Source organism: Periplaneta americana, chromosome 8 (assembly GCF_040183065.1).
Source record: "Periplaneta americana isolate PAMFEO1 chromosome 8, P.americana_PAMFEO1_priV1, whole genome shotgun sequence".
NCBI lineage: Eukaryota > Metazoa > Arthropoda > Insecta > Blattodea > Blattidae > Periplaneta > Periplaneta americana.
Window position 1 is genome coordinate 149693088 of NC_091124.1, and position 23118 is coordinate 149716205.

The 23118-nt window shown below is 35.6% G+C and overlaps 2 protein-coding genes across 2 annotated transcripts in view; one reads left to right on the plus strand and one right to left on the minus strand.

The window, feature by feature from the left end:
* LOC138705148 (uncharacterized) overlaps positions 1–7538 on the plus strand; it is a 29966-nt gene extending 22428 nt beyond the window's left edge. The window contains exon 4 of the mRNA XM_069833809.1: positions 1089–7538. Within this exon, the coding sequence (XP_069689910.1) occupies positions 1089–5844 (4756 nt within the window). The 3' untranslated portion in view covers positions 5845–7538. The remainder of the gene's footprint in view (positions 1–1088) is intronic.
* The window catches only part of LOC138705149 (cytochrome P450 9e2-like), a 94687-nt gene continuing 78933 nt past the window's right edge, over positions 7365–23118 (minus strand). The window contains exons 5-7 of the mRNA XM_069833810.1: positions 20351–20572; positions 13014–13265; positions 7365–8206 (exon numbers count right to left, since the gene is read on the minus strand). Of these exons, the coding sequence (XP_069689911.1) occupies positions 8022–8206; positions 13014–13265; positions 20351–20572 (659 nt within the window). The 3' untranslated portion in view covers positions 7365–8021. The remainder of the gene's footprint in view (positions 8207–13013; positions 13266–20350; positions 20573–23118) is intronic.

Consider the following 23118-nt stretch of genomic DNA (forward strand, 5'->3'; position numbering starts at 1 on the left):
CAGAACAAATAACACTCAACACACAAACAACACAAACAAACAAATACAACCACACAGGCGTATACAAACTCAAATGTAACACCTGCAAGAACTTCTACATAGGACAGGCAGATTATTTCAAACACGTTACAAAGAACACATCACAGCCATAACAAAATTACAAAACACCTCCACATATGCAGAACACATCACAAATGCTAACCACACCTACAGAGACATCAACACAGACATGGAAATACTATACATCCAACCAAAAAGCCAGAAACTAAACACACTAGAACAATATGAAATATACAGACACACGAAAACACATCCCAATGAAATTCTCAACACAAACTCAATTTCAGAACACACACACTCTTTGACTCCACATTACACCACACAAACACACCCTCACAGGAACCAAACAAGAGTCACCAAGACCAACAACGACCAGTTCTGAGGATGACTCATAATAGGTCGAAACATGTAAACCAGGTACAACAGAATTTAACACAAGAAAGTCATATGATACATATTCCGAAGTAAATTGAATAATTGTGATTTTCTTAAATTTCTTCAGTTCAATGTGAAAAGAACAGAATTACGTCATAGGCAACTTTTTATTATTCCAATTCCTAGAACTCTTTTCGTCAAGAACTCTCCATTGTTTATGTATAATATGGTACTTACAACTCTCTGCCTTTAAACTGTGACTCTCAATTAGATTTCGGTTTATCAATTAAAAAATGTCATACAATTTTAAAAATAACTATATTTCCTTAGGTACAGTATTTAAATTATGAATAAGTGTATTATAATGACTTTACTCTAATTCTGAAATAATTCTGCATTCTTATATTGACATTTGGCACTAATATTAACTGCAATAGCATCTGTTATGTAGCCTATCCTTCTTTCTTTCGTTTGTGTTACTTGTTTTGTTTTTTCACTATTACTGTATGTGTTTTGTATATAAATTGTATCAGTGTAAGCCACCTATATATTGGAAGCTTCCTTCTGTTGGTGGTGAAGTTTAAATAAATAAATATGAGGAAGGGTTAGTGATCTTATGCAAATCACGTGTCTGAATTATTTTACTATTACAGGAAGGTACCGAAAACTGCTGAAACTGCACGCACAAATGGAGCCGTTAATGTGTCAGGCCAGTACTTCGAAATCAGGATGAATATGCTGCTGTTAATCAGAGGAGTCCTCTTTGCTGATGAATTCTACTTAGCATCGAATTTAAAGTCTGCAGGTATATTTGATGATATTGTGTTCAAGTGCAAACATCGTGGGAAATGGAAGACTTATTTTATACAACTCAAACATAAGACGACTGAAAAGGATAAATATATGGTTAAAACTGATATAAAAGCTGATAAACCAAAGTTTAATATTTTGAAAATGATGACAGATTATAAAAAAATCAACGAAAGTCTGTCTATGGACAGTTCTTGCATTCTGTTTCGGAATAATCCAGAAGACTGTGAATATGTGTTTTACACAAATGGTGGCATTGATCCTTCTTTGAATTGGGAAATTTGTTCTTGTCCACATTTCATAAGTTCAAAAGTACCGAGTGATATGATCAGACAAGAGTGTTCTTGTCAGAGACAAAATAAAGACTGTGGGGTAGTCACAATTCAAGAAAAAAGTGAGTCCTACAAGAAAGTGATAGAGTTCTCGAAACAAGAGACAGGAGATGGGTTTGTAAGACAATTTAGAGCGTTTATTGGACAAGCCCATGTAGATGAGTTAGATGAAGTAATCAAATCTGAAATTCGTAGAGGATTTGGTACTTCAGAGCAAGAGGCTTCATACATTAGAGATGAACTATTTAAACAAATGTTGAATTGGTGTTGCTCCACCAATGGAGGCGAATATCTCACCAGAGAAAATAATTACCTGAATAAGATTATTCAATCGCGAAAAATGCACATTTGCGAACTAAACGCACTCATGACAGAGAAGATAAATAATTTTGGAATACAGTTCAATGGTGCTGCACTGCAAGAGCTGAAGAATCACATAGAAATGAATCAAGTGTTGAATGTTGTTTCCAGTGGATTTCATAACTGGTCTCTTTCTACTCTAAAAGTGTATCAGTGTGTGAGGGATATGGGCATTGAACATCTTATAGTAGTTGATCTGAAACAATTAATTTCGTTGACAAATGAAGTGTTTGCATTGTGGCCAAGTAAATGGTGCCATGTGCTGATTATAGAATGTGATCCAACATGCAAGGTTTTCTATAATTTGCGTCTACTACAGGCACTTCGTGAGAGAATAACTGAAAATAAACGGAGTAGACTCATAATTGTTTCTGGAAATGAAGACACGTTTGTTCGTAGTTTACGAGGAAAAATTACTAAGTTTTCCCACAAATGTACGTTCAATGACCTGGATTCTAAGTCTCAAGAATACATATTAAAGAAGGATATCTTGTTTCAGAACAACGTGGTCAATCTTCTATCATTGACTGGCAGGGACAACAGTCAGTTAGGTAGTAAATTCAATGAAGAAATTCTTATAAAACTCTTGAGTGATGATGAAGTTGCTATTGGAAAAACACCACCTTGTGAAGTTCTCTCTTTCATTCCACGAGAGTTGTTTAGGAACACAACACTGGATAGAAATATTCTTCTCGATGAGAAACAGGTAGCAAGATTTCTATTTTCAGGTATAAGTTCAGAAAAATTAAAATCCTTGTTATTGGAACCAGCAGAGGAAATACATGACGTTGGCAATGGAATACAAAGTCATTGCCATTACTATTTAGCACGGGATGAGAAGGAAGCTCGAGATACTCTAAAAGCCAGTGGAGAAGTATTACACTGGATAGAGGTGGAGGAAGGTGAGAGGTTGACCTGGAAAAAATCAAATGTAGATACGAAAGCAGTCCGAAAATATCTGGACTTGAGTCAGAAATCCTGCACAAAAGACATGACTACTATTCGAGATGATGTAGTATGTGTTGTTTCAGAGCCGGGTGCCGGAAAATCTGCTCTTCTTCAGCACGTAGCACAGGTGACGAAAAGAGCAGATGCCTCAACATGGGTTGTGCATGTTAATTTAATCGAGTTCATGGAAAGTTGTTCCAACATGAATGACATGAAAGAGTTGAAGAAATATCTGGGCATGACAGGAAACAACTCAGATCTAGAAGTTTCATTATTCGATCATGCCTTGAATAAGACTGGTAACGTCGTCATTTTGATGGATGAATTCGATGCTGCAAGCCCAACTCGAACAGAAGAAGCCGTAGGACTCCTCAAGATGTTTTGCAAAATGAACATTCGTCAACTCTGGGTGGCATCTCGTCCGATAATGTTGGACCTATTGGAAAAAGAAATGCACTCGCTGTCATATTCCATAACTCCTTTCACAGAAGAAGAACAGGTGGATTTCTTGCTGAATTATTGGAATAAGGACGGGATAGGCAAACGTGACTTTGCTTCGATACTCATTAAACGAACTCATGCCTTAAGTAGCGAGAGTAATATCTTCACAGCAGTTCCTATGCATATAATGATGCTTGCTGAACTGTTCAAGAACAAAGAAATTCCAGAACAAATAGATTTGCTTGATCTATTCGAAGAATTTGTGGAGAAAAAGTTTGAGGTTTTTAGTCATGAGAAGATGGCGATGAACAGAAGAAATCCTTCTCGATCTTCTGTTGTAGATTTGACTGCAGAAATACTCAAATCGAAGCTTCTTGTACCAGCTCTGTTCTCAGTTTTTTCTCCAGATGATGTGAAATCTCTAGAAATCTACAATATGAAGGAACTAATCAAAGAGTTTCAAACTAACATGGATAATTGTTGGTTTAATGGCAGTGGGATAATTGATTACTGTGAAGGAGGCTTACCACATTTCACGCATAGAATGTTTGCAGAGTACTTCTCAGCTCTTTGGTTGTACAAAAACCATGAGAGTAGAGAGAACTTGTTGAAAAAGCTTCTCTTTCAGAAAGGATCGGAGAATGTGAGAAACATATTTGACAGATTTTTTGCTCGTGAGAGCAGCCACCACATTTCCGTTATTAATAATGTAAGTGACATGACAGAGAATTGGATATCCAGAATCATTGACACTGATTCTGGGGGTAGAATACCCCTGCACTTGGCAGCATCTTATGGGAGAGATAAGATAGCAAGAGCTCTGTTGAGGGAGGCCGTAGAAAAACAACTCACTTTCCGAGACCATGTGCTCCAGATGAACCCTCTTGAATACGCCCAGAAAGCCAAGTCCCTGTCGGTCCTTAACATGATATACGAGACAGGACATGCAGTGCAGTCTGAGGTGAGCGTAGAGATGACAGCAGATCCTGAGGTGCCGCTGCTGGTGTTGGAGGGTGGCTATGTATGCATTGTTCAGCAACAGCCACAAGTACTGCATCAGGTACTCGAGTTTCAGGACGACTTCGAACGTAACTCGCTTCATTTGGCAGCAGGAGCGGAAGCCCTAGACCTGATGAATGTACTATTGCACGAGAATGCTAGACTTGTGACAGGACGCGATCGTGGAGGTAATTTGGCGCTGCACTCAGCAGCACAAAAAGGCAGCTCACGTGCCGTCAAGAAGCTGATAGAGTACAACTCTCAGGTCGATGCCTGCAACATGGATGGTAACACGGCATTGCACATTGCCATCATGAAGAATCACGAGCCAGTGGTGCGCATATTGCTCGAAGCAGGTGCTGACACCAACATCCGCAACAAGAATGGCAACACATCCCTGCATTGTGCCGTATGGCGCTGTGAGGACGAAGTGGTGCAGGTTCTGACCACGGAGGGTGGCGCCGATATTACACTGCGTAATCGCGAGGGTACGTCCAGTCTCAATCTGGCCATCGAACATGGGCGCATCAATATTGTGTCACGTCTTGTCAACCCTCATCCCGTAACACCACCACCTATTAGAAGACTGGATGTAGCGCGTTTCCTGACTCGTGGATCCTCTGATATCAACAGACCTGATGAAGAAGGTTTTACCCCTCTACATAGGGCCGCACGACAGGGCCACCTGGGTGCAGTCAAGTATTTCATCGGTGAAGGCACTGTGCTGAACTATCAGAACATTAGTGGCAACACTCCTCTGCACTGGGCGGCAGGGCGTGGCTACACAGAGCTGGTAGACGAGCTTATCAGTGCTGGCGCCAGTATCAACAGTCTCAACAACAATGGAAACACACCTCTGCACCGTGCAGTCAAATATGGACACATTGGCACTGTTCGCAGCCTCCTGGAACACAGTGCCAATGTGGGCATGCGTAACAATACGGGTTTCACACCACTGTTCTGGGCATTCCGGCATGAGCGTGTGCGTATTCTGCGATACTTGGTGGATGAAGGCATCGGACTGTACGACGTGGATGGGCAAGGCAATAGTCCACTTCATTGGGCAGTGAGGCTAGAGAGCTGTGAAATGACACGGCGCCTGTTGTGGCAGCATGTCGATCTAGACTTCAGAAACCACAATGGAAACACTCCACTGCACATGGCTGTCAAGCACGATAGGCCTGAAGCCATTCGCCTGCTACTGGAGGCAGGTGCTGCTCTAGAAATTCGCAACAAGTCAGGCTACACTCCTCTATTGTGGGCAGTGTTGTATGAGAACCTGGAAGCACTGTGTCTGCTGGTTGAGAATGGTGCATCGTTCAATGTTGTGAATCGCGCTGCCAGTGGTCCGCTGCATGTTGCTGTAGAGGTGGGGAGCCTGGACATCGTTCAGTACATAGTTTCACTGGGCATTGATCTCGAACTTGTGAACTGTGCAGGGTACACTGCATCAGCTTTAGCTGTCATGTATGGTCACACAGAAATTTCGGAATTTCTGAATTCAGTTAGAAGAGAATAAAACTTTCTTTGAAAATAAAAATACATCTGCTACATTGTTATCATTATTATTAATATTCTTCTTCTTCTTCTTCTTCTTATTATTATTATTATTTATTATTATTATTATTATTATTATTATTATTATTATTATTATTATTATTCTTGTTCATGTTCTTGTTACTATTATTGCTGCTGGTGCTGCTGCAAAGAGATCTCGCTTATTGTTCACACATAGATTCATTGATTCTTCTTCAAATCTTGAAGAGCCACTGAACATCCTCGAAGGCATATAAACTTAGTTTCAAGTAGTTGAGTTATAAGTTGACTGCAGATAGTTGTAAAATTGGAGCAGGTTTTGTAAAAATGTTTCTTCTTTTCCACATTCCCCATACGAGGAATTATCAGTAGTACCGGTACTCATGCTTATTGTTAACTTTTCAGGCAAGAACGACCTATCAATAGGCTATCTCTGTTACTGTATGTTTCTTCTGTCTAATAATACCCTTTAATAATATAAAATATTGATTAATATCAAGCTGTGTGCCTTCTTTGAGAAATTTGTTGTAACTGATACTTCACTACAAGTCCTAAGAAGTATACCGTACTTTAGCCAAAGCATTAGCTTCTTCATTACCTGTAACATAACGTATCTACATAAAGAGAGTTTCAACTTTCAACTTTAAAACTTTCAGTTTTACTGATTGTTGCTCTTCCGTGAGTTAAAGCTTCCAATTTTTCTGATTGTTGCTCTCCTGCGAGTTAGTAATATTGCGTCTGGTAATGACGACATACAGTATATTGTAGGCTACTCTCAGAGAATTATCAACTTGGTCTTCACTTCACAAATTTCTTACTGTGGCTTCATTTATATTATATCATTTAAGTACTTAAATTTCTTATTAAATTTCATTTTATTCAAATTCAATTTTTTATATCTGATTGATATGCCTTTAAAACAAACTTCCTTAAATTGGTGAAATTCTGAAACAGTATTTTATGCCCTTTTCTAGAAATTATGAGTACATTTCCATCTGTAATTGTGTATGCTCAATTCATCTCACACAATATGAAACTATGTAAGACATTTTAGTGATATTTAATAATGCAAACCTAACAAAATAAGGTAATAGCTTCACTGTTGTATGGTTTAGAACAGAAGTCGGGAAACTACGGCCTGTGGGCCAAATCTGGTCTGCCACCTCTTTTTCTGCAGCCCATGATCTAAGAATGAATTTGATTTTCAATGCCATGCTTTTAAAGCAGAGTGGATTGTTGATTACAAAATAACTGAATCGGTTATTTCGAAAATGTAACATGTTCAGTTGTGCAAACTACTTCAGTAGCATTTATTACATTAATCAAGCTAAGAGTCACTTTCTTATTTATTTATATAGGTGAAATATGTGACTTATTTTCTGATTTTTTACAATAATAATGTTATAGGAATGGGTAAAAAGCACTCTGGTTGAAAAAAGTAACAAGCGCGAAAATTTCATATATGTTACATTTTCGAAATAACCGATTCAGTTCAATTAGGTGACAAAGCATTGTGTTTCTTGTGCAATGACACCATAACTGTACTAAAAGAGTGTTGTATCTTTAAGAAAATCTCGATACGAAAGTAAACAATCTTTTATATTCACAAATATTCTTTATTTACTGTATATAAAGTATTACAAGTACAATAAATGATGGTATGCTATGTAAACTGTATTTCAAATTTTATTAGGTACTATTGCAAACTAATTTGTTTATTATTCTAAACAAACTTATCCCTGAGTCTTCTCTAGATTATTCTTACGAACAATATTAATGTTTCTAAGGATGAAGTTATATTTAAACTTAAAGGTTTGTTTTTATGCTACATGAACATTATATAAAAGTTCAAACTTCTAGTACACACTCTGTTTACTATTATAATAAACAAACTAAAATATAATATGTTCTGTAGAAATGTGATTTCAAAATAAACTTAAAAATTAATTTTAAAATTTTATTGCTTGCATTGGATTGAAAATTTACAAACACCACAAGAAATATTTACTTACCCTGCATATTGAAGTGAATTTGCTACATAGAGAAAATAAATAGAAAAAAACCTTTACCTTAAACAATTACAAAAACATAATAGAATGTTTTAAAATAGGTAATTTAAAACAATAACTTCACATGAATTTACACCCGTTTGGATTTTACTCAGACTTCTGCTTCGTGATGATGTGATCTGGACTTCAAGCCCACCCAGAAACCTCCTTCAAATGAAAATGTAAAGCTCTTGGCAAGTTGAAGTGGAAGCTTCGTTTTGGAGCAGGTGTGAAGCTCGAAGTGATGTAGCAAATGCACGAGGGCTGTCTTAGTCACCATTAAGGCAAAGCGGTTTGCTGTTCAAACAAGGTTCATGATCACTACTAAGATCACCAATAACAATAACAATAACAATGGCAATGGCAATGAGAATGACACACACATACACACACACACACATACGCACGCACACACACACATATATATATATATATATATATATATATATATATATATATATAGAGAGAGAGAGAGAGAGAGAGAGAGGGGGGGGGAGAGGGTCAATGTCACATATATAATAATACAATTTTATTACATACAACTTTATAAGGAAGAAAACTGTTAAAGTCTTGAAATACGGTACAATGCGTGTGGAAAGTCAAAACTAAAATAATACTATCAGTTCGTGGCTAAGCATCTGAAAGATATTCCCTGGCTAGAAACAAATGCAAGGGTAAGGCAAGCATTTGGTCTTTCAGCTCTTCACTTTATTATGTATATGAACAAAATTATTCAGGGTGGAGACAAATGCATCATAGATATCTTACATTCAAATCAACAGGAATTTAAGGTTAAGTCCCTAAATTCTTTAATGTTTGCCAATGATTTATTCTTAATAGCATTCACTGAATATGATGTCCAATACTCAGTACATAATTTAAATATTATTGAAAAAATATGACAAACATAATGACATATTATTCAAATTTTACATTTTCACTTTAAAAATTGCATTTACATCTAATCAGTATAATAATTAAAAAAGCAGAGCAACAAAAGCGACTGTAACCTCTCGCAAAAGAAAAATAAGAGTTATACCTGGTATAATTTGTGCCAAATTACAAATAGCTTAAATTATAAACGGTATACCAAAGTCCATTATCTTGAAGAAGGTATGGTAATATGTGAAGAAAAATTTAGTGAATGAGGAATTTGTTAAGAAAGAAAAAAACAAAGGGAAGAAAGCTGTATGGGACGTTGTTAAAAAAAAAAAAAAAAGAAAGATGTAAAAATTCTAACAATTCAAATGAAGTAATTTTAATAATAAATAAAGACCAAAAATTTTTGGTTAATTTGAAATAACCGAAATCTTTAACAGGTACATACTCGTATTTTTAAAATGTGATAGGAAATTCAGAAAATCAGCGAACATGTAACCAACAACCAACCTTGCAAGATACAGAAAATAAAACACAATATTTTTGTCTCCAGTAACAACAGAAAACATTATCAAGATAATGAAAGAACTAAAACATTGTTTATCCTGTGAATCTGACGACTTCCTTATAAAGTTGGTAAGTAAGACACTTTTTAAAATAATTACGGAAACTTGTATGGTTGTATCACTGCGACTCTACACTGTCCGCTCCCCACCTGCGAGAGCATCAGCAGCTCACAGTGAAAACCCCATTGCTCCTGTACACACCTCATCTAACTTCTCTGCACAAAAGGAGATATTAAACATTTATTCGATCAGGTAGTAAATAAACTTTCAGAGACCTTGAAATATCACCTCTATCTTGAAGATATTGTGAAATGATGCCAGAGGAAAGGCAACAACCTGAGAAAACGCAGCATTTTTCAGTTATAAATTCCAGTATATCCAGCACGGAAAGTCTACAATCTGACTTTCAACTAAGGGTGCCTTTAGACATGGTAGGGAAAGAGGAAAGTACTCAATGCCTGATATCTGCTTTGTCCATTATAAATCTTACAATATCTGAAGGGTTTTTAAACATAGTTCCTGTGATGAGAAGCTGTAAGCCTACTTACTTACTTACAAATGGCTTTTAAGGAACCCGAAGGTTCATTGCCGCCCTCACATAAGCCCGCCAGCGGTCCCTATCCTGTGCAAGATTAATCCAGTCTCTATCATCATATCCCACCTCCCTCAAATCCATTTTAATATTATCCTCCCATCTACGTCTCGGCCTCCCTAAAGGTCTTTTTCCCTCCGGTCTCCCAACTAACACTCTATATGCATTTCTGGATTCGCCCATACGTGCTACATGCCCTGCCCATCTCAAACGTCTGGATTTAATGTTCCTAATTATGTCAGGTGAAGAATACAATGCGTGCAGTTCTGTGTTGTGTAACTTTCTCCATTCTCCTGTAACTTCATCCCGCTTAGCCCCAAATATTTTCCTTAGCACCTTATTCTCAAACACCCTCAACCTATGTTCCTCTCTCAGAGTGAGAGTCCAAGTTTCACAACCATACAGAAGAACCGGTAATATAACTGTTTTATAAATTCTAACTTTCAGATTTTTGGACAGCAGACTGGATGATAAGAGCTTCTCAACCGAATAATAACACGCATTTCCCATATTTATTCTGCGTTTAATTTCCTCCCGAGTGTCATTTATATTTGTTACTGTTGCTCCAAGATATTTGAATTTTTCCACCTCTTCGAAGGATAAATCTCCAATTTTTATATTTCCATTTCGTACAATATTCTGGTCACGAGACATAATCATATACTTTGTCTTTTCGGGATTTACTTCCAAACCGATCGCTCTACTAGCTTCAAGTAAAATTTCCGTGTTTTCCCTAATCGTTTGTGTATTTTCTCCTAACATATTCACGTCATCCGCATAGACAAGAAGCTGATGTAACCCGTTCAATTCCAAACCCTGCCTGTTATCCTGAACTTTCCTAATGGCATATTCTAGAGCGAAGTTAAAAAGTAAAGGTGATAGTGCATCTCCCTGCTTTAGCCCGCAGTGAATTGGAAAAGCATCAGATAGAAACTGACCTATACGGACTCTGCTGTATGTTTCACTGAGACACATTTTAATTAATCGAACTAGTTTCTTGGGAATACCAAATTCAATAAGAATATCATATAATACTTCCCTCTTAACCGAGTCATAAGCCTTTTTGAAATCTATGAATAACTGATGCACTGTACCCTTATACTCCCATTTTTTCTCCATTATCTGTCGAATACAAAAAATCTGATCAATAGTCGATCTATTACACCTAAAGCGACAGTGATGATCCCCAATAATTTCATCTACGTACGGAGTTAATCTTCTCAAAAGAATCTACTTCAATTAATACAGGGTTTGTCTTGTTTCTGTTTGATGCTGAGTTCTTGGTAATAACAGTGCTTGGTCTCCAATATTGCTCACACACAGTGGGTTGGAAAGGGCTGGACATAGCTGAAGATGATTCTGATCCATTTCTTCTTGAAGATTGCACAAAGGATAAAGTGGTGAAAAAATAATTCCAATTTTGTTCAAGAGTTTTGACAAACAGTCATGCCCTTTGAGTAATCGAAAGACTGCAACTGCACTTGTCCTTGGATAATCCGGAAACTAGTTATTAACTAATATAAGTTACCGTTACCAGCATAGTTTAAAATTAATACAGAGAAATTGTTTACATAAAAAATTTACCAAATCTTAAATTATATTTCGTTGTACAGTGAGACACTTCCATCTTTTATTACTTGAAATTTCGTGGAACTGGTATGAGATTATATCGTGACATTTTGAATTGATTAATCCTTTAACCGTTGTTATGTTTTATTTAACGACGCTTGCAACTGCAGAGGTTATATCAGCATCGCCGGATGTGCCGGAATTTTGTCCCGCAGGAGTTCTTTTACATGACAGTAAATCTACTGACATGAGCCTGTCGCATTTAAGCACACTTAAATGCCATCGACCTGGCCTGGGATCGAACCCGAAACCTTGGGCATAGAAGGCCAGCGCTATACCAACTCGCCAACCAGGTCGACTTTTAACTGTTGGAAATGACAAAGTTGACATGGGGTTTCGTACCAATAAGCTATTACTTCACTTCTTAGTAAGACAGTCAGCAGCAGGGAGTGAATTAACGGGGTGGATGGGGGGGATTTCCCCCTGTTGGAAAGTTATTCTCCTCTTATAAATTCATATTAACATCCCTGCCAGGGATAACTTCTATCTCCCCCCTCACAAAATATAATTGTTTTAATTCGAATATGCTTTATAAAGTATAGTATAAAGTAAGCAAAGAAAATAATATCGAAGTATTATCATCACCAGCAAGCTGACAACAATCAATAAGTTAGGAATTACACATCTTATCTTAAATATGATCATGGATATAATTATTATTATAATCAAGATGCAAGACAAGCAACTCAGTGCGACCAAGCGTTGAGCCATATCAAATGAGAATAATAATTTTATGTGTGATATTCTCTATCTAGGATTCTATTCCCCTCTCATCAGAAATCTTAATTCGCACCCTGCTCAGCAGCTTCATTACCAAATAATCCACAGTGTGTCAATACCCATTGAAAAACTATCCTTTCGTTAAGCTTCATTAGATATAATTTTTCAATTGTCAGTTATTTTTTTAATTTTAGATGACAGACTGGTTGTTATAGCAGTAATAGCTGCGTTCGAATCACTGAATACAACAGCTTCTTTAAAATAATAGATCCAGTACAACAGATTTTGAAGTGTGGAAGAGATGGCTTCAATTTCTCCATCAAAATTTGTAGCTCCATAATCTAAGGACTTATGAAACGAGAAAAGTGGACATACAGCACAAGAATCTGCTCCATTATTGTTGTACAATAGCGACCCATCAGGAAAAATATGAAGTACTTTATTAGGGAATCTACTATGAATAGTTTCCAATGCTAGCAATTTTAGAACATCTTTTGAAGTGTCACTTTTCTTGGAATCTTCAACGAGGTCCAGATAATATTCTATTTCCACTGCTTGTGTAGGGTTAGTTTTATGAATTAGTACTTTTCTTTACCGGTACTTGTTGAGAGATTGATCTTTGTCTTAATTTCATGTACGTTAGAGAGAAAGCTTTCCCGAGATTTTAAGTTAACTATTAAGTTTCTTAATTCCCAATTGCTAAATGGAAGTCACTTACCTATGCATTGTCTGGGACCAGATCCGAATGGAATGTAGGTGAATGGCTGTATGTTGTGTTTGTGTTCATCACTGAAGCGGTCTGGATTGAATGTGTCTGGGTCTGGGAAATATTGGGAATCTAGCTGCAGTCCCCTCAGTGGTATAGTCACAATATCTTCTGGTTCGAAGATGATATCACTGTTAGGGACTTGGTACTTCTTCACGCATTTGCGACTGATAATTGGTGCAGGTGGGTAGATCCTCAGTGTCTCTGCAAATAAAATAGTCTTGAAATGAATCCATTTCTCTCTGTGTTTGATGTAAACTGATTCAGAAAACCGAATGTATTATAAGAAATTTGTTCGTGTTTAAACACTATGGGGAAATTTGAAATATAGCTATTTAATACTGCTACTTAAATTGCTATATATATATATATATATATATATATATATTTTTTTTTTTTTTTTTTTTTTTTTCATGCTATTAACTTACCGTACACTATCCAATTTGACCTGCATTCCATTCGAACTTTCTGTTTATTGCTGGACATAGCAAGTACCTAAATCCTTTGCCATTCTGGTGAGAAAATTAGTGCCAATAGTATATTACTGTGATTCTATATAGTACGTGTGGAGATGTTATGCTAAACAGTTTTTCTGGAATTCTGCTTCCAAAAATCTTTATAATTTTTCTAGAGTTTATTATGTGCTATGTACTTTTTGATTTACCTATGCTTTCTTGAATTTAAGCTTTTTAAGTCTTATAAAATTTTCCATATTGAATCTTTCGTACACTACTTTTAACACTTGAATATAAATAATTGATTAAATGGCGATCTTACTAGTGTTAATTGTGTAATCATGTGCGGCTTACATAATTAACACAATTAAGATCGCCATTTAATCAATTATGGATACTCTTATGTTACGTAATAAGTAAAGAAATTGTTTTGCTTTACCATGTAATTGTAAAACAAGCTTGATTTAAAGAAGATCCTATGAAGCTTTTGCAATAGAAGCACACTTATCTTGATGAATCCTGGAGTCTGTATCTGCAGCACTTCAGTGTTTTTTCAACCATTCTTTTTATATATTATATACCTTGGCCCCATAATAAAAGGAACAGGTTATCCTATACTATTTGCAGATGACACAAGTATCATAATTACAGACAACTTTGCCGCATTCAAATATAAACCAGAAACAATTCTCCTTAAAATTTATGACTTGTTTACAACCAATACACTAGCATTAAACATTAATAAAACCAACATAATTCAATTTAAAACCACTTCAAATTTAATCTCTGAAATATTAGACACAACTATCAACAATAGCCCTACTAGAAACATCAACAACCAAATTTCTTGGTTCCGGTTTGCATATTAATAATAATAGGCTAAATTAAACTGGAAAAATCATATTAAAGAAATAAACCCCAAACTTAGCTCAGCATGCTTCGCAATTAGGTCATTATAACAATTTCTAAACAGCAGTATCTTAAAGACAATATATTTTGCCTATTTTGATTCCATTATGTCCTACGGAATAATATTTTGGGGAAATTCTGCAGATAGTAAAAATATATTCTTATTACAAAAAAGAGTGTAATTAGAATAATAGTTGGAGCAAAGGCTAGAGAATCGTGTAGACCATTTTTTTTTAATTAGAGATTCGGACCTTAACAAATCAGTACATATAGGTACCGGTACATAAGAGAAAATTTATTAAAGAGTACCTAAAAGAAAATATGCCATCTAACTCAGCCATTCATAGTATAAATACCCATAGAAAGAACAATTTTCATACCCTATCATCAAATTTATCACGCTATCAAAGGGGAGTAATTTACATGGTGATAAAAATTTTCAATAGTCTTCTTGAAGACATTAAGAATCATAGCCAAAATCCTGCATTATTTAAGGTAAAACTACAAAATCACTTAATATCTCACACTTTCTATTCTGTAGATGAATTCTTGACATTGCACAGTACTGTGTAAATATTTAATGCTATTAAATGGTAAACATATTGCATTGTACATATTTCATATTTATATTTTTATATGTTAAACATAAGAACTGGACATCTTCTTTATTCTGTGATATAAAGCAAATGTAAGAATATTATGGAACGAATTTACCTATCTACCTATTTATCTACCTACCATATTGTTCTGGATTCCAGAGATGTAAAGGTAAACCACTTACATTCATGAATATAAAAAAAAATATATTAGGAACAGCAAGAGATGATCTAAGATCACTACAGATCTTCGTGTACAGTACTTAGGCACACATACAGTGTATGGGTCTGTATAGGTAAAATTTGTTCTTCTCCATATGATTCATAAAAAATTGTAAGTTTCCACATGCTGTATGGCCCCCATGAGAGCATTGGTCATATTCATTACTGCCCTCACCCAATCAGTAAAATATATATGTGATTATTAGACATCGGATTTTTAGGCACTAAAAATTGCAGTTTTAGGCGCCTAAAATAAGCTAAAAATTTGTAAAATTAGGCTCTATTTTAATGAAAATAGGCATTTTAGGCACATCAAGGTATCATACTTATTTCTTTCGCTGAAATTTTTAGTTATACACTAAAATACGCACAAAAAAGTACGTTTAAACATTAAAAAAGAATACTATATTATATTTATAAACAGAGCTGCACAAATTTAATATATTGACACTAATGAAATAATGATTATTGATATCAAGATTACTCATTTTAAGTTATTGAAATTCAGTTCCATGCTCAGACTTTATTATAATTATCTGCACAGTACACCACCAGAATTTTTTCTAAATTCTCCACAGTTAACCTTTGCGTTTTGTCACTGAGAATCATTTTGAAAGCAGAAAAACTTCTTTCAACCGAAACTGATGTGAGAGGCGCAAATTTTAAATTAGGTACAATAGAAACATCAATACTTACTGGAACATTTACACTTTCCCCCGATATCACTCTTGATACTTTTTCCAACAATGAAAATCCTACATTCTTATTTAATACGTTGTCCCACTTATTTTTAACTTTTTTCCCAGTTTCGCCCAAAGCAGAATGTATGTTCACTTGAGTTTCCTTTACTATTGCTATTTGGCTACAAAGAGATTGTTTTTCACGTTCTAATTGTTCAATGCTTGCAGGTATGAAAGAAAAGTTTGATGTTATGTAGGCAATATCGTTTTTCACTCGTGAGTCATTCAGACAATCTTTCACTGCTTTCACACACGCTGCACTATCAGTTTCAGGTAATTTATCAATAACTGTGACCACTTCTTTAAAATACTTAGAATAAATACACCACTGACTGAATCCAGGTTCCACATCGTGTAACAACCGGCTGAGGTGGGAGTGGGATATCTGGAAAGTTCTCTCTGAATATTGAAATCCTGGATGGGGTTTTACAAAAACATTTTTTTGTGTTAGAAATAAACGAATTGACAAGAGGAAATTCATTCCAGATTGTTTCAGAAACCCTGTGAAGGCCATGTGCTAGACAGGTTACATGCGTGAGGTTAGGATAAAATGTTTTAAGAAGTGGAGCTGCAGCAACCATGTATGAGGCAGCATCAGTACAAAACAACAGAACTTTAGAATCGTCTGTATTACCTGAGTATAAAGACTGTAGGCCTTTATTTACAAAATAAGCAATGGCTTGGCTATTCACTTTCGAAAGTTCCTTAACACATACGAGGTGTGGAATCGAAGGTCCATCAGGACTAAGTTTTCCTACTACCATATTTGCTATATACCTATTCATAGGATCTGAGGTTTCATCCACAGAGGCCCATATGTAAGAATCACCTATATCCTCCCGAATGGAAGCTAAAGTTTTATTGTATATTCTGTCTAAGTAATTTTTTCTTAGGGTCGACTCAGATGGGATATTTTGTTTGCAGTATTTTTGTAAAAACTGTCTTAAAACCGGATTTTCAATTGCATTCCAGGGAATGTTAGCAGCAACAAACCTTCTGTTAAATCAGCATAGAAATTGCTGCTGAGATTGGATGAAGTAGGCTGTGTTAGTAAAGTTTGTTGCAGTTGATTTTTCTGCTGAGCTTTAGCCTTATGAGCCGCACCTTGCACATGCTGCTTTAGGTGGCACTTCTTTTCTTGCGAAATCTAAAAATGTAAAGTAAACTGAATTAAAATAAAATCCTAATTGTTGTATTGCCGTTTTTCTATCACAAAGTTAGTGGGTTCGAACAATCAAAATTTTAATGACCTGCAAATACTTTAACTATCGGAATTTAAAAGGTTAAAGTGTAGTGGTCTTAAAAAGAATTATACCTGAGGATAGCTCAGTCAATGTATAAATATTATAGGCCTACTCATTAAAATTAATAGAATTTATATATTTCAACTGTTGTTACATAGCGGTACCTGTTTGCTACAAATCTTGCAGAATATTATTTTTCCATCATAAGTGAATTCTGAATATTCTGTTAGCCATTGCCGGATCAATGTAGATTTTGCACTTATATTTTTCGGCATTATCGCGTTAAACTTCACAGGAAAACGTCCTACCGCTCAAAACTTCTCAACACAAATAAGGTGAGGGAAAGAGCAACTGTTAACGAGCATTCAAATGAACCGTTGTTATTGACATTCAATTGGACAAAAATACAAAGTTCCACTTATTGTTGCATTTCCTGGTAGTGTTAACACTAGGAGGGCCATTCTTTTAAATATTTTGTAACGGTTTACCCTACTAATTCGCAGTTTTACGACTTTTCATAAATATTTCAAAAACACTCTTTCTCCAAAAATTGTGATTTTATGACACTCTGAAGGGCAGTACAGCTAATCGGTTTCAGACCGAAAACAGTCATTTTTATAGTATAGTATATCTCTGAATCGGTAGCAGCACATGTTGTGATTGTTGCCTGCTTCAAAACTAAGGTCGGTTCTTTGTCGGCATTTATGCCTCCAAACATGTTAAATTCGGTGAAATCTATTGCGAGTGTCGTGAGATTCAAAACATTTTGTTTCCTTTATCAATGGTTTCATGGCCGGTGTGAAGCAAACTTTCCACTTTTTAAATGCCTTAAATTTCGCAGTGAATGCATGTATAAATTATAAAAAGTAAGAGTAAAATGCGAAACTTTACAGTGAGTTAGGCATTTTTAGGCGAATATTAACAAATTAGGCTCTAATAACCGTTTTAGGGCATTTTAGGGCACTATAAAACTCTTTGAATACCTTTCAATTTCCATGAAACACAAATATTAATAATTATTTTTACTTTTCTCGTAAAGAAACAAAATAGGCATTTGCCCTAGAATCCGATGTCTGGTGATTATCCACGTTCATATACAATAGGATGGTAGTTAAACACTACTGTACTTAAAACTATAACCTAATCTAGCATACGTGTAAGTTAAGTTCTAAATATTAATATGTGATTGAAGTATATTCCCAGCAATTAAAATAAGAACAAAAGAATGAGTAGAATCACAAATGCTACATTAAGGGACAACCTAAAAAAAAACTTGTACTACCACAAATACTGTACAATAAAAAATAATACAGTGGTTTGAAGAGGTTGAAAGAATGTAGAAGGAAGGATTTCAAAATGAAACATCAGCAAAGAAAAAAGTGGATACAAGTCATTCATTCATTCATTCATTCATAGTTTCCTGCCCAAGGACAAGTCCTTTACTGCAAATCCAGCATTCTCCAATCTTCCCTCTTTTCCTCCTTCCTCACAGTCTCGACATATGATTCACATATCTTAATGTTGTCTATTATCTGACATCTTTTTCTGCTCCGAACTTTTTTCCCGTTCACCGTTCACCATTGTGACGCTTTATTCAGTGATCTCAGGCTGGATTTATCCCATAAATTGCAACGTGTTCATAATGCATGTGTTCGTTTCATTTGTAATGTCCGCTACTATGATCACATTTCGCCTTCTTTCGATAAATTATTGTTGCTCAGGTTAAACGAGAGGAGAAAGTTACATTTCCTTTCTCTCTTATTCTGAATTTTGCACACCTCTGCTCCCTCTTACTTATTTGTCCGATTCCACAATCTTTCTCGCTATCATAACTTAAATAGGTACTCGGTCACAATATAACACGCTAGAAATACTACTCCACACATCATCTCTTTATTCTTCATCTTTCACTGTTGCTACTTCTCGTCACTGGAATTCTCTGGCGCCTGAAATCAAGGGCTGCCGAACTTTAATTTCTTTTAAATGTAAATTAGAAAAATATCTTATGATGAGTTGCCAGACCTAACATGTTGCAAATATTTAATGCAATGTATTCCACTGTATTTATTTTTATTTTTTGTTTCTTACTTTTACTGTGTAATCATGTAAATCGTGTTTATTTATCACTTAACACCAATATGTATCCCACTGTGTTGTCTTTTTTATTATTATTTTTTTTTATTATTAGTCTCTTTTTTTTGTGTACATTTTATTCAATTGTGGGTTCTGGTTGAATTATTGAATCCTGCTTATTTGTAATCTAATACTAATATGTATTCCAATCTGTTTATTTTTATTTTTACTGTGTACATTTTTTACTGAATTATCGGCTTCTGTTTTTGTGTAATTCGTATTTGATTCTACCAACATTAATATGTATTCCACTATGTTTATTTTTATTTTATGAGGTAAATTCTTATGTAACTACCTCTTTTGATCTCATTATGTACCTAAATCGTATCAGTATGTAATTACTTAATTCCGATCTAGTTGTATGTTCAACTATGTAAGCAAGTTTTAATCCTGGTTGAGTGTAAGAGAAAGCCTTACAGCCTTAACTCTGCCAGGTTAAATAAAGCCATTATTATTATTATTATTATTATTATTATTATTATTATTATTATTATTATTATTATTATTATTATTATTATTCCTTCCAGTGCATTCTTCAGTAGTAGGCAGTTTCTTCTTAGTGGATGACCCAGTCAATTCCTTTTTCTCTCCCTGATCAGTTTTAGCTTATTCTTTTTTCATCCACTCTTTCTAGCCCAGCTTCATTTCTTATTTTATCTGAGATTAAAGGAATAAATTGGAAAGAAAATGAGAAAGGGAAAACGTGCAAAGACAGAGGTCACTGGAATTTGCAAACGACAGGAAAAGAATCTTTGGATGATGATGATGATGATGATGATGATTGGTGGTGGTGGTGGTGGTGGTGGTGGTGGTGGTGGTGGTGGTGGTGGTTTCGGCAGTGATTATGATGGCTACAACAAAAATTACTGGTCCAAAGTGAGTAAATAATTTCGAAATTATAGCAGGTATGAACATGGTCATTTCATGTGTTTTTTATTCTTTCCAACATGGCTCGCAATTATAGAGATGTTCTTTTAAAACAATTCTCACCTGACAGCACATTGTCCACCTGCTTCATGCTCTGAATTGCCTCGTAGGTAACCTGCCCATCATACTTTGCCAAAATTTCATCAATTTCCTCCCTTGCCCGCTCCTGCACGTCCTGATGTACAGCCAGTAAGGTTGATGCAAAACTCAGCAGTACCGCAACCACTTCAAAGCCAGCAGAAAAAAACACCAGTGCTTGGGCAGCAATATCGTCTATATCCAAACCTGTGAACATAAAGGGCTTTGTGAAAGATACTTTACATTGAAACTGTTCATAAAGGTTCTTAACAAAAGTCGACAAGTTGAGATCATATTTTGATAAATTATATAATTTTATTTATTTTATCAATGATTCAGCCACATAGTAATAAATTTAAGTTTTCCATTACTGATGAAATACAGAATCATGGCGTTTCGAAGGTAATACTTTTGTTTTATTTTATTACTCAAAGAAGGTCTCTAAGATAGGGTTCCCAGAAGCATCAGAAAAAATTAGGGACACTTAGCACTGATCTAAAATTTAATCAAAGAAGGTAAGGAAGACCTCTACGATAGGGTTCCCAGAAGCATCAGAAAAAAATTAGGGACACTCAGCACTGATCTAAAATTTAAACTTTCATGTATATTTTCTTTGTATGCTTATCCATATTGTCTTTGAACAGATTAAAACAATACAGTATTTAATTGATTAGCTAGCGGACTTACTCGTGTTAATTATGTAAGATTTGTGCGGCTTACATCTGTTTCAGTGCTTCACTCACCATCTTCAGAGCCTACTAGATCTCGGCGTCATCTCGAACTTCTCTGCCTGTTATGTGGGTGTGTTTGATTGTTGAAAGGTGTTGAGGAGTTGAGTCAAATAGTGTGTGTGTACTAAAATTGATCTGTGTGTTGAGAATTTGATTGGGGTGTGTTTTAGTGTGTTTGTATATTTCGTCTTGTTCTAGTGTGTTGAGTTTTTGGTTCTTGGGTTGTATGTGTAGGATTTCCATGTCCGAATTTATGTTATTGTATGTATGGTTAGCATTGGTTATGTGATCGGCGTATGTAGATGTATTGTGTCCTCAGGTTACTGCTTTAATGTGTTCTTTGTAGCGTGTTTGGAATGATCTGCCTGTCTGTCCTATGTAGAACTTATCGCAACTATTACATGTGAGTTTGTATACACCTGTGTGGTCGTATTTATTTGTTTGTGTTTTTTGTGTGTTGAGATGTCTTTGTAGTGTGTTTTCTGTTCTGTATGTTATGTTGTATTTCTGCTTTCTGAATGAAGATGCGATCTTATGTGTGCTTTTGTTTTCATATGTTAGTGTGATGTATTTCTTGTGTTCTTGTGTTTGTGTTGTGTTTTGCACACATAAGATCGCATCTTCATTCAGAAAGCAGAAATACAACATAACATACAGAACAGAAAACACACTACAAAGACATCTCAACACACAAAAAACACAAACAAATAAATACGACCACACAGGTGTATACAAACTCACATGTAATAGTTGCGATAAGTTCTACATAGAACAGACAGGCAGATCATTCCAAACACGCTACAAAGAACACATTAAAGCAATAACCAGAGGACACAATACATCTACATACGCTGATCACATAACCAATGCTAACCATACATACAATAACAAAAATGCGGACCTGGAAATCCTATACATACAACCCAAGAACCAAAAACTCAACACACTAGAACAGTACGAAATATACAAACACACTAAAACACACCCCGATCAAATTCTCAACACACAGATCAATTTCAGTACACACACACTATTTGACTCCACTCTTCAACACCTTTCAACAATCAAACACACCCACATAACAGGCAGAGAAGTTCGAGATGACGCCGAGATCTAGTAGGCTCTGAAGATGGTGCATGAAGCACTGAAACAGATGTAAGCCGCACAAATCTTACATAATTAACACGAGTAAGTCCGCTAGCTAATCAATTAATTATATACTGAAGTGTATGCAAGATTCAAAATGAATACAGTATTATTGAAAATTAAGTATTTTAAGAATAAATTGAACAAACTGTATTGAAAATATACTCCTTACAAAATAGGTCCACCTCAGAATACACTGTTATAAATCAGTCAGTGTACAATACTTTTCTGAAGAATGAATTTCTTGTAAAAACTGCTTGTCTTGAAGCATTATCGGTAAGTCATGAAATACAATACAGTTCTCACTGAAAAAATGATTTCATAATACCGGTAAGCATTAATTTTACTGTCTTTATACAGTATGTAACTTGCAAATCAAGATTTCAGGTATAAATCCCTGTAAAGTTGATTTGAATAATTTCGAGGGAAAAATTGTTCCGGAGCCGGGTATCGAACCCGGGACCTTTGGTTTAACGTACCAACGCTCTACCACTGAGCTACTCAGGAATTCTAACCGACACCGATCCAATTTTTCCCTCTATATCCCTATATTGGATCGGTGTCGGTTAGAGTTCCCGAGTAGCTCAGTGATAGAGCGTTGGTACGTTAAACCAAAGGTCCCGGGTTCGATACCCGGCTCCGGAACAATTTTTCCCTCGAAATTATTCAAATCAACTTTACAGGGAGTTATACCTGAAATCTTGATTTGCATAATACACGTCACTGTTCGTTAACAGAAAGCCACAATTTAAGTCACACGGAGTTAGTGTGCACTCGAAGTTGGTTGCTTGACGGTTGTCAGCCCACTTAGAGGGAAAAATTGGATCGGTGTCGGTTAGAGTTCCCGAGTAGCTCAGTGGTAGAGCGTTGGTACGT